The 13,693-nt window shown below is 32.2% G+C and overlaps 1 protein-coding gene across 1 annotated transcript in view; it reads right to left on the bottom strand.

The window, feature by feature from the left end:
* LMBRD1 (LMBR1 domain containing 1) overlaps nt 1-13,693 on the bottom strand; it is a 168,002-nt gene that overhangs the window by 149,191 nt on the left and 5,118 nt on the right. The window contains exons 2-3 of the mRNA XM_031964672.1: nt 11,233-11,409; nt 4,315-4,375 (exon numbers count right to left, since the gene is read on the bottom strand). Coding sequence (XP_031820532.1) covers nt 4,315-4,375; nt 11,233-11,409 — 238 coding nt within the window. The remainder of the gene's footprint in view (nt 1-4,314; nt 4,376-11,232; nt 11,410-13,693) is intronic.

The following is a 13,693-nucleotide window of genomic DNA, read 5'->3' as shown; positions in this document are numbered from 1 at the left end:
GTGTGAGTAAACAGGTACATTAACATAAAGGGTTATGAACTGCTTCAATCAATCGGAAAAACTACGCCTCAAAAGTTGTTAACATATATACTCTAACTCAGCTACACTACTACTAGTCGGTCTTATAGACTCAAAGAGATCAAAGGAAAAAGAAAAGGACCCATATATACAAAAATATTTTAAAAGATTTTTTTGTAGTGGTTAAGAACTAGAAAAATAAGGGAATGCACATACATTGGAGAATAACAACAAATTATTCTATATAAGTATGATATACGTTGTGCAGAAAATGATGAAAAGGGCAGTTTCAGAACAAATTTGGAGAAAATACTATGAAATAATGCCAAGAAAAAGAACCAGGACAATTTTTATACAATAATAATTCTGTCAAAACAACTCTGAAAGATTTAAGAACTCAAATCAAAAACAAAGACCAATTTTTAATCAAGGAACAATTATTGATGAACAACGCCAGCCACATCAAAACAGAGATCCTGACAGACTTAGGATGCAGAATGACAAATATAATTTTTGGAAATGATCAATACAGGAACTTATTTTACTTGGATTTTTAAATTTTCTTTTTTCTTTAAAAGTGGTGGTGTTTGTTATTTTTAAAAAAGTAAGTGACAGATGAGATAATTATTAAATAGAAAATGTTGTGGGCCAGAACTTGAAACAAGGTGATAAGTCTGTGAAATTTATAGAGACAATGATTGTTTAGCAGGGTGCTTAATAGTTTTCTAGTTAGGTATATGTACTTAGTACTTACTATAGTTCCACAAGATTCACATCTTTAAGAAATCATATATAAGCTAGGAGCCTCAACCAGAATTCAGTCAGGGAGAACTAAGTAAGACCAGAAATGGTGGCAGTCCTCCTGCCTCCCCCACAAAAATCAAGACACATTCAGGAGGACCTCAAGAAGCTGGCAGAATCAGAGAAGACAAAGGACTGGCCGCAGAAGCTTAAGGTCTCGGAACTAAGAAGAGAGATAAGCCTCTAAGAAAGCTAACCGGGCCCCAGGAAAGGAGACACAACTTGGAGAGAGACAATAAAGGATTTGATCTTTAACACCTAGCTGCATTTGGGGTGATTACTGAACTGAAACTAAGGCTGCCTCTAGAAGTCCCCAAAGAAAGCTGCTCCCAGACAATATTACATTTTAGAGAAGAATATTTCAGGGAAAAAACTTAAACCAAGCTTAACTCAAAGAAAAGAGGAGAAAATGCACCTTCCTCCCTTCTTTGCAGAGATGGTAAACTATGGATGTGTAACATTTCATATACTCTCAGATTTGTTTGAGAGTTGGTTAGTTAGTATTACTAGTCTCTCTCTCTCCTCTCCCCATTTTTATTCTTTGTTAAAGAGTATGGCTCTCTGAGAAAAAGTAGAGATTTAGTAACATTAGTAATATAAAAATAAAAGATGTTAGAAAATACTTTAAAAATTAGTTTTTATTGACAAGTTAAAAGTATTCATCAAGAACAATTCATATGTTTAAAATAAATAAGAAAAAGTATATTCTAGCTGAAAAAAATGGGGAAATGGGAAAAGCATTAAACTAGCATAAAGTAATATTTAATATATTCAGCAGCCTGAATTAAAATTCAAGGGGTAATTACAAATGTGATCAGATCTTCAAATAGCTGCCAGGTACTTACAAATATGGTAAGATCTTCAAATAGATGTCAAAATAATTTTCCTAAAATGCAGGTATGACAATATCACTTTATACCCAATCAATTCCATTGGCTCCTTAATGCCTCTAGGGACAAATGTGGGTTTCTCAGTTTAGCTTCTAAAGACCTTCACAAGAGTCAATCTACTTTTTCAGCTTTACTCTAAATTGCTCTGCTTTCCCTACTCCTCAGTTCAACCAAACTGGCCTTCAGCTATTCCTCACACACAGAGTTCCTTCTCACAGCCTGATTTTCAGTAACTGTCAAGCATGCCTGGCATTTACTTCCATCTCATCTCCATTTCTGAGAATTTCCCTTTTCCCTCAAAACTGCTCAAATGACACTTTATACATAGTTTATACTGATTCCCACAATTATAGTACATTCTTTCACTCCCCCAAAGTTTATTTTGTATGTACTATGTGTGTATGCATGCATGTATACATTCATTTTATATTCTCTATAATTTCTCTATTGTTATTGTGGGGCTCAGAAATGGTAAGGAGTCATTATTTAAAAAAAATAAGCTGGCGAGATCTCTAGTAGCAAAACAAAAGTTTATTGTATGTTTGCGCAAGAATCGGGAGACAGGTTTGACACTTAAATAATCCCTAACGCAAATACCCCTCCCACCATTGACCCTCATTCTCATTGACTGAGGGTCTTACATTCTAAACATGGGAACTATCCAAGAAATTGAACTTGACCAATAAGTTACATAGTTGCCCATATTTGATTGAAATAGGGAAAAAATGATGTCATGGGAGGATAGCAGGAAAGTATGCCCTTGAATTAATGCTCAAAGACTTTCAGGCCTACTTAAGCTCTGGAGTAGATGAAACTTTACTCGATTTTCACAACTGCCTTGAAAGATCTCACCTCATCTCGTTCATTATTTCAATTACACCTACCTCTCCATAACTCCATCCAACATTTTCTTGGCAAAGATACTGGACTGGTTTACTATTTCTTCTCCAGCTCATCTTATAGATAAGGAACTGAGGCAAACAGGACTTGCCCAGGGTGACAAACATCTGAAGCTACATTTCAACTCAAATACTCTTTACTCCAATATCTTTCCATTCAGCCACCTATCTTGCCCTAAATTCTCTGAAGGGAAAAATTATTTTACATTTTTTTCTTTGCATATCCAGCACACAACAATATTTAGCACATACTAGGTACTTTAAATGCTTGATAATTTCTTGATTATGCAAGGAAACAAAGAAAACATAAATACCCATGAATCAAAAGCAACAAAAGTCACATTAGCCTCCTCCCATATACTAAACTGACTGATATAAAAGGCCATTTCTTACCTCCAGAAAGCAAAGGTAGGAAACTTGCTTTCATACAAATAAAATATACCCCCAAAAAAAATTTTACCTAAGGAACAAAATTTAAAAGTGACCTTACAGATGATGATTCACTTCACAATCATAAAATTTTAAGGTATTGTCACTCTCAATTACGCAAATCACTCCTGAGACTTTGAAAATCTACTTTCATTTACCCCTTTTGCTAAATATTATACATCTGAAATTGGATAGTTTACCTTGTCCTCTAGACTGAAAAAATAAGCTAAATCAAAGATATTATCAGTCTCCTTTATTTTTTCTAAAATCTTCCCATATCCAACTTTGCCATTTTTCTTTCTTTCTTTTTTTTTTTTGGCTGAGGCAATTGGGCTTTAAGTGACTTGCTCAGGGTCACACAAACCATTTTTCTTTTAAGAACAGATTTGATTATTCAAACTTTTGATCACCAAATTTTGTTCCTTCGTTTGTATGATCGTTCCATATCTGAAAATTCTCTTGTACCTTGTTTGCAACCAAATACTTTTCCTATTACCTGGTATAAGAGATTATGAAAAAAAATACCCTATACAAAGCCTCACAAAATAGCAAGGGGCAGAACAAAGTAAGATTTTCCCACTTCATTTTTTGCTACAGCATTTTAATATAAGTTGAACTTATAAGAAGATAACATAAATGGTGCTGCTTATTTGGGTTCTTTTCCCCTCCTTTTGATCAGATTTTTCTTGCACAGCAGGACAAATGTAGAAATATGTTTTGAAGAATTGCACATGTTTAAATTAAACTTCTTGAAGTCTGGGGGAAGGAGGAGAAGGGGAAGGAAGGAGGGAAATTTGGAACATAATGTTTTATAAGAATGAATGTTGAAAATTATCTTTGTATGTACTTTGAAAAGTAAAAAGCTTTTATTAAAAAATAATAAGCAATAGGGAAAAAAAGACAACATAGTAGTTATAGAAAAGCTGCTACTATAGGGAAACTTATGTGGCCAACTTTTCATAGACTTAGAAAACCAAGAGTAACTCAGAAAATGAAGTTTGGGTATCTTATAAAAGAAAGAAAAGAAATCTGAATGGAGAATGACAAAGAATTATTAAAAATGAATTTTTTAAAGGAAGCTAAAACCTTAATATGATAGAGTACAACTATATTATTTTTTTCTGTAGCATAAAATATATTAACAGTAGCTTCATACATAATGCTGACTTAGATTTTTACAAAATAGTTATTAGCAGATTCAAAAGTCAAAAACCTTTACTTTTTTAGACAATACCACAACAGTAAAAATAGTTAATAAAATACCAAACAGTACTTACTATAATATCCATATAATACAGTGTCCTCAATTTGTTTACTAACATTACTGTTAGCCCAATCCTAATGAGGAAAGAAAATAGCAGAAATGTTTTGTTAGGCATTATTCATTTGTATAACAAAACTTAAGATTATGTTTTGTGGATAGCTGAATAACTTTCCATAAACACTTACAAACTGAAACTGTTTTTAGTGTAATGTTACATACATTAAGGTGGGAGTGGGAAAATAAACCTAGAAGAAAAAAAAAACTGTTATTCTGAATTCCTTTCAAGTTTTTCATTATCCATATTCTTCTTTTATACTTTCAACTTTTAAAAATGTGATTAATTCAAATGTATATTTTTTTCAGCTTGGGTACTGAAGAATAATACCAATGCTGAAAAGAAACATAGGCATAATCTAATTCAGCCTTCTCATTGTACAAGTCAGAAAATAAGATCCAGAAAGGCTAAATCACTACTTGCACAAGGTTAAAAAGAGTTGAAATAAGATCCTACCTCTCCCAATTCCCAGAGCTGGGCCCTTTCTGCTACAGAAAATAACATCTCTCAAGAAAAGTATAAGCCTAATATGATCTAAAACTTCATTAATATCTTAATCAATAAGGAGGCATTAGGGAACTTGCATATCAGTTAAGTGTCATTCTAATTTATCCAAAAATTTGTATGTTCGTATAAAGAGAAAGAAACATTATAATCAAAAGGATGTGGGGGAAGGCACTAAGGAATTTTCAAAAAAATATAAAAACCTATGTGACAATCTTTTAAAATTTCTCACACTGAGACTTATTAAATATTTGAAAGCCAATCAGAAATTTCAGCTTATTTAAAATGTTATGGCGTTAATAATTATTTTTAAATTACCTTTAAATATATCTGCTAAAATTTTCAAAGGACTTTTCTTATCAGATAAACATATTACCTAATCCTCACAATAACCCTGTGAGGTATTCGGCAAATATGGTTCTCACAGTGCAAATGAAGAAACTAAGGCTCAAAGAAATAAAATGATCTGCTCAAAGTCATGTATTATGCTTACACTAAAATCCAGTTATTGCTTCTAATTCTAGTATTAGTTCTATTATTCTTTACATTTAAAAAATATATACTATATATTGGTTTTAAAACAACTGCACTGATAATTCAATGTTTTTTAAATATTTTAGGAACTGCCTATCAGGATTACTAAAAAGTAAACTCTCCAAAATATTTATTACCTAAAAAAACCTCAAAAGGAAAAGTAGAATGAAAAATAGATTTTATCCTAAATCAGCACACTAATACCCTCTTAATCTAAGAACTTCCTATAAAACAAGGAGAATGAAGATTATACATGTATCAACTTTTATCCCTCATCCAAAGTTAGTGACAAAACAAAAATGGGCTTTTTCCCCCCCTTTTTAAACTACCATGTTTCAGGGGATATAATTTTTACCTTGGCAGAGAGTGTTTTATTACCATCTATATATATTTTTTTATTATTTAAGATAAACTAAATATAGGTATTAAATTTGAAAATAGGAGAGGATTTGACCTTAAAAGATCAGAAAATATGACACACTTAAATTTAAGTGTTTTGTTCACATATTTAAAAAACAAACAAAAAATAATTTTAACATAGACATACAAAATCTTGGTGTTAAGCCACCAAAAATGACTCAAAATTCCATCACTGGTACCTAACACTTGAGATAGTAATAGTTTGATGATAAAATGTAAAAAAAAAAATTATATTAAATCTGATATAGTAGAATTATTATTGAACATTCAAAGGATCATATTAGTGTTTTCTCCTAGAAACAGAAGATGTCCCCATTGATCAGTGGTATACATACATACATACATATATATATATATATATATATATATAAAATCAAGGGTCCTCCTCGTCTCTTCCTCTTACTAAAATTTGGAATAAGAGAATTTTCCCCAATGAGGAAAAGAACAAACCTCTAGTTTTTTTTTGTAAAATTAGGTTTTGAATTGGGTTGAAGCTTGATAGTGAATTCCCATGCTTCTATGCCCACTGTATAGTTTTTTTCTTTTTTAAGGTCATAACGTGAAAGTTTTTATTGTGGCTTGGTTGCTAAATTCATTTGGCTTTTAAATTTGGAGGCTAGCTGCTAGGATCTAAAGAAAATTTGTTGAGCCTCCTTGCAATTTACCCAAATCTCATCACATAAACTGTTACTATTTTAAAAGCACAACTATGTACAACATACACAACATCTTTCAAGCACGATTAGATTATTTGGAATTTATACACAGTTTTTCCTCCAAGGTGTTTGATGTATTTACTGTCAAAAAAGCTTAGCTCATGAAATAGTCTTCTTTTCTTACATATGAAAGAATGTTAAGCCTTTTATATGATTTATAAACCAATAGTTTCCAAAGTAAAATCCAATGAAATCTGGATCAAGCAGAGATCTTCAGTGCCCAAAGAATTATGTGAGAGGTTCAAGAATTGGCAGAAAATTAGAAAGAACAGAAAGCAAAAAGTAGGAGAGAGAATTCTGGAGGGAACGGGACAAAGAAAATAGGTAAAGATGAGAAGGGATCAGGTGGTGATAACAGAGTAGCAAATTCTAAAGTTCTTAACACTAAAGAAAGACAAGCAATGGATTATGAAGAAAAAGATCGGAAGAAAGTTAGCTGTGTTGGGGTTTTTTAGACATTGAATTTTTTAGCTACCAAAATATTAAGCTGGTTTTGACTTCTCAAAGTTTTACTTAAGATGTTTTATTCTCATCTGATATGTCATCTAAAATAAGAGATTTGTTCATTTTACAGAAATCATGAAAAAGGCTTTTAAATTTAACTGCCTAATTTTTCACAGGAGGTAGTATTAGAATTTACCTTGGAGCCAAAGAAACAGAAGTTTAAGTCCAGCCTATAATGCATATTGACTGTGTGACTGCAGGAAAGTCAAGTAATCTAATTTTTCAGTGTTCTGGATAGCTATCTAAGACAAAAGGCTATACAGAATCTGGATTGGCAGAGGGAATATTTGTTTTTCCAGTAGCTTCTTATATTAATGAAATCATAAGTCCAGTCTCTATCCCTTATTAATATTTAAAACTGATTAGTATTTATTCATGTTGCTCTAGACATATACTGCTGCCTAAACGTTATAATTTAGTTGCAGAAAGAATCTATTATTTTAGTTGACAGCTTATAATAGAAAACAATAAATCCTTTAAAATGTCATACCATAAATGCAGGAAAGAATTTACATAAACTTCTGGAGACATATTGTACCAGCCACCAAAAGATACACACATTCTCTTTACCTCCATCCTTTAAGTGAAGATAGAAGCAGCCAAGGAGTATAACCCAAGGGGCAATAAAACATGAAGAGTAGTGATGACAACCTATACTAGACTATCAGCAGAATATCTTGGTATATCATCCTCTGGCCCTTACATGAAAGGGTTGCCAGGAACTGTAGCATCACTCACAAAATTAAGTCTCATAAAGCAAGCCCATGTTCTTTTCAGAATATTTAAAAACGAACACTATAAAATCATGGGAGAAAGTGTTCAAGATCTACTTATGGATCCAACTTATGTGACAAGACTAAGGTACATTAAAACTAGTAACCTGCTCTGTTTTGGTTTTTTTTTTGTCACTTATTTCACAGCTCTTGCTCACATTCTTAGCAAAGCTAATTTTTTTCTTTGCTAAAATTTCTTTTGTTTATTTAAGTATATAGCTGAGAAGAATTTAATAACAATACCTCTAAGAGAAAGATATGGAAAAAATTCTTCCTAGAGCAAGGCAATAAGTTATAGTAGGAAAAAGCACTGGGTTTGTCATTGGAACTATGAATTTAAACTCTAGCTCCACTACTTTATGCCTATATGACTCTGGGCATGTCATTTAATCTCTATTTAAGGGAGAGAATAAAATGATTTCTAAGGCCTGTTTCAACCCTATATTTTGAAGCATGAAAAATGGTCATATGACTTCAGTGATTTTCATATTTCCTCCAATGTAGCTCATAATTTATCAACCTGTGTGATTCTTGTCCTCCCCCATGCTTGCCACAGGAGGAACACTTAATATAGTGAAGATCTTATTATTCCTTTTCTCCTGACATCATGGAGCATTCAGATAATCTACTATCATCTCTCAGCTTATAACCATCACATCTTATTTTCAGATCACACATTTCCTTGATGACATATTTTACTCATGTTCTTCTGCAAAGTTCTTTTTAAGTTATATACTGACAAACCTGCTGACATCCATCACTCAACAACCCATGATGGTATCTCAATATAAGAAAATAGGTACGGTACTAAGCAAGTATGCTTACTTGCTTTAACTAAATAAATTGGCTACGTTAACTTGATGAAAATATTGTTTTTAGAAAATTCTGAGTGGAAAAAAATTGGTCAAATCATAAATCCTGAAAAAGACTTAAGCTAGGGTTTAATAACTATGGATACAGGAGCTATTTTTAAGACTTTAGGAGCTAAATAAAACTATCTGAATTGCAAAGAAAGAAAAACAAGGATAGAATAGCAAACATTTTACTGCTAGTTAGTCTGGAAAAGCTAAACTGGGGCTTGTGAAGATCTACAGCATCATTTGGAAAGATTCAGAAGAAACTGAGACTATTTAGTAATAGTACTGGCTATCAACAGTCTCCATCACTCACAATGTTGTCTAGAAAAGAATAAGCCTACATTGAAAGGCTAATACATACAAAGAGCAGGTGGAAAATCTTAAGAAATCCTAGGCATATACTCATACCAAATGACACTGTGGACGACTTCTTTTCAAGATATAATGGTCATAACTTATGAAACACTCAAGAAAGAAGTATAAAGTATACTTGGATTATTTCTAGTAGAGTGTGCCAAAAATATTAAACATCATGAACACAGCAACTTGGCAGTCAGACATCTTTGGAATCAAGTTAGAATTGATTAAAGCATGATTCTACTCCTAAACCAATAAGTATTAATGCTATATCAGTAGCTATATAATAAAAAAAAAAAAAAAAAAAAAAAAAAAAAATTAAGCTTCTTCTATAAAAGCTCAATATTCAGATCACTTATCTAAACACTGCAAAATCTTTTACATACAATCCAGAATGAGTGAGAAAAAAATTAGAAACTGAATAATATATTGTATATTCTAGAAGTACATTATCCTACTTAAAAATATGAAGAAAATTTTTAACACTCTGAAGCTGCCAAATCTTTCTATCCTAGAAATGTACAAAGTTTACAAGGAATTAAACATTCTCATGGGTTTTTAAGCTTATTTATAACTTGGTCCTAAAATGATAGAACTATTTCTCAGAAAGGACTATTTCATATAACAATAAGTCATTTTTAAAAAATAAAGTGCTCGTCACTAAAGTCCTTGCACTGTCAAAAGATTTAACAACACATACTGATACTAGAGAAGTGGAAATGATGTTAAAAAAGAAGCATTACTACATGCTTTAACATTGCACACTAAGGACCATGAGACGTTTCCATCTGACTTGCAGATAAGACCCTTCCTCAATTCTCATTGTCTCCCCGCTCCTTGAGAGCAAGGATAATCTTACTTTTTAATTTCTATCTCCAGTACTTTAATGCAGTGTATTGAATATAGTAAGCACTTAATAAATGCTTTGTTTTATTTATTCATTCATTCCAAGTAATATCCCAGGACTAAAATATTTAAAGAACGAACAGGAAAGATATATTTTCTATTCTTGTTAAGTAATTGGGATCAGAACACAGCTAATGAAACCACTAAAAGTACTGCATCACAAGTAACCTAAAACAGAAGTCAAAGTTCCAGTCAAAAAGATCAAAAAGTATATTTGAGCTAATTAAAAATAACAATAGATAATCATAACTTTTATAAAATACAAAGTGCCAGGCACTGTGCTAAAGTGTTTTAAAATTTTCTCATTTGATACTCATGACAACCCTAAGAGATAGGTATCATAGCAATAGCTATTGCTATTATTATCTGAATTGTTGCTTTTCATTAGCTCAAATTTTGAATTCAATCTTTTTTACTGGAACTTTCACTTTTGTTTTAGGTTATTTTACAGAGAAGAAACTGAGGCAAATAGGGGTTAAGATACTTGCTCAGGGTCACACAGCTAATATATGTCTAAAGCTAAATTTGAATTCTGGTATTATTGATTCCAAGCCCAGTGCTCTTATCCACTATGCCATCTAGGTCCCTGAAATGACATCACTAATAGTCACTAATCATAACAATATATATTCTTAAATCAGAAATCAGTTTTTTTGAATTCTAGGAAAACAAAATAATAGCCATCAATCTCAATCCATCCTAAGATCTTGAAAAGTCAATCTTGATTTCTATATTTCTGAAATGCTTATAATAGAATTACAGAATCTCAGAAATCATCTAGTTTAGTTTCCTCATTTTATATATGTTAATGTACAAAGATGAAGCAACTTTCCCATGTCACACATCTAAGTAACAGCTGAGCCATAACTAGTATTCTGATTTCTTAATTACCAGTTCAGAGCTTTTTCCTAATACCATAATGCTTCAAAAAGCTTTCCAGCATAGAGCTTGAAACACTTTATCCCCTAACAAACAGATCAACCAGTCAAAAGTACTTCCAAATCAACATTCACCATAAAAGAATTAACTCCTTCAATTTTACAAGTTTCATAACTTTTAACTTAACAATAGTCTAATACACTATAGATGAGAAAATTTATCACTTGGAATTAGAAAAAAATGATAAAAGTTCCTAGAAATTAATTAAATGAAATATGATGTCTGGATTTTGGCTGCCTACAACATTCCAAAACAGAAACCAAAAGTACAAATTTAAATCAGTTACTAAAAAATTTTTAGCCCACTTAAATTTTTCTAAGCATTTTGTTGGGGGGAAGGGAGTGAAACTGGTATGTGGTATATTACCTTAAATGTACCATTTTGATTTTTCATATAAGAAACCAAAAAAATATCCACAGGTAGAAGTGCTGATGTGATGAGTGCAATTGCCAGGGAAAAAATTGCTGTTATAGTGGAGACAACTTCACTTTCTCGTTGACTTTGATATTTCCGAACATACACCCAACAGAATGCCAAAATTGCCTAAAATTTTAAAAGAAGAAAAAAGCAGTGTTACTATAATGAACAGGCTCCCAAAGTTATATAGATACACATTATTTCCAAAGTTTGTGAAAAGCACCACTCCATGTACCCATAAAGTAACAGGAATTTGTCCATGAGTTTTAAGTCAAATGCACTTTGAGATGGGTGAAAAAATTTCTCAGCCTATTTCAAAAATGTAGCATAAGCCTAATCACAATGCTTAAAAAGGAGTTTAAAGAACACTAAAACCTAACATAAAAACATAATTCAATATCTAACAGATTCACACAATATTGTCATAGCTAGTTGAAAAATGTCCTTCCCTTATATCTCTAATCTAATAGCCCTAATTAACTGTTGCTCTATCATAGAAAGATACTTGCTAGTGGAACATCAGATAGTGATATCAGACACCAAATACTACTTGACTCAACTGCTGAAGGAGACAAGTTAAAAGAATGGCTGAAAATTACAGATAACTACATGAAATTAACATATTAAACATTGAATCTTAATGAAACTTGGACATAGGTTTAGGTAATCTGTCAGAAGGAAGCATACTAGAAACATGAGTATGACAATATACTGACTTCAGGTCTCTAAAAATTCTATAAAGGAATATTACAAAAAACAAAAAACCAAAAACAAAACCATAGTTCTTCTGTTGTAAGCTTCCTTGTTAAATTGTTTACAATCATTAACTTTACCTTACCAGACAGGTACAGCATAGCTTTCCTCAAGGATAAACTCTACCTCCACCTCTCTCCAAGTTAGAATAAACACCTAAGATCTTTATTTGATCCATGGGATTTTTATTTCAGTCAGTCATGTCCCATTAATGATCAAGTATTAGTCTCAAATTGTAGTGATTAACAAAGTCACCTTCCAGAAACAAACCTGTCTTTATTCCATGGCTTCAGCTACCTTTATTATAGCAATCTCAACAACCCCTAACATATATAAACTATAGCAAAAAAAATAAATAAATAAAAATAAAATTCTTCCTTCTTCATTACACTGTCAAGTTTTAATTTTTTAAGATTAAGAACAAGTCTCATTTTCATAAAGTTGTACCAATTTTTCTATCACAATCTTTTCCACTTATCTCTTTCTTTGGTACTCATCACTTATCACAACACTAGTTTGGATCTTCATAATCTCAAGCTTTAACTATCACTTCAGTCTCCTAATATTCTTCCCCCCACCACACTGAGGCAATTGGGGTTAAGTGACTTGCCCAGGGTCACACAGCTAGGAAGTGTTAAGTGGTCTAAGGCCAGATTTGAACTGAAATCCTCCTGACTTTTCAGGGATGATGTTCTATCCACTGCACCACCTAGCTGCCCCTCCCAATACTCTTCTGAAAACAAACCTGATCACATCATCACTCTAACCATATACCAAATGGCTCCTTGTCATCTATAAGAAAAACTCCAAATTCCACTGCTTCATACATTGCTAGAAAGGGCAATTTAGAACCAAACTCCAGAGTACAAAATCTTCTACTAGTCATGTGCATAAAAATTCCAAGCTAATCTACATTGACTTAATTCATACTGTTCTTGCTTTTTGTGCTCCCCTGCTTCTCCATCTTCCCAAATTCTACTAAAGGCCTAGAGTATCATTTTTCCATAGCACCTTTTTTTTTTTTTTTAAACAACACTTTAGCCCACAGTAACCTTATCTGTGAACTCAAAAGTATTTATTGCTTGCGTGTTACTCTTTGGTAATTAATCATATACTGTCTTGTGATCTCTTTTATGGTTGTCTCCCACTATTATTTAACTTTTAATGTTATTATGTCTTAAAACCTACTAGATAAACTAAGGTCAATCACATTTTATAATTCTCCGTGATCTTATTCTACCAAATAAAGGGTTCAGCAGTTGTCCAGAAGTATAAACATCTGATAATTAAACTATCCATTTTAAACAAAAGTCATTTCCTAGTCTTGAGAGGATTTTTTTAAATTCAGGAATTAGCTTATTTAACCTATTTCCAAAAAACCAGCATTAGGATGAAAGCTAGTAATAAAAAGTAGCATTTGGTTTAGTTTAAGTTAGAAAACAATGGACGAAAGGGGAGGGATGGGCAGAGGGGGAAGCAAAGAGATGGGGAAGAAGACAAGGAGGGATTCATGAGTAGGGGGAGGTTAAGTAATAGCAAGGTTAAGGGTCAGAATATAGCAGAGAGAACTAGCAGGAATAGGAAAGGTATGTGTGTATGTGTGTGTGTGTGTGTGTGTGTACATGCAAGGGCTCAAAAATAGCCTGCTTGGGGAAGT

This window comes from Sarcophilus harrisii, chromosome 4 (genome assembly GCF_902635505.1).
Source record: "Sarcophilus harrisii chromosome 4, mSarHar1.11, whole genome shotgun sequence".
Lineage (NCBI taxonomy): Eukaryota > Metazoa > Chordata > Mammalia > Dasyuromorphia > Dasyuridae > Sarcophilus > Sarcophilus harrisii.
This window is presented reverse-complemented; position numbering and strand designations above follow the sequence as displayed.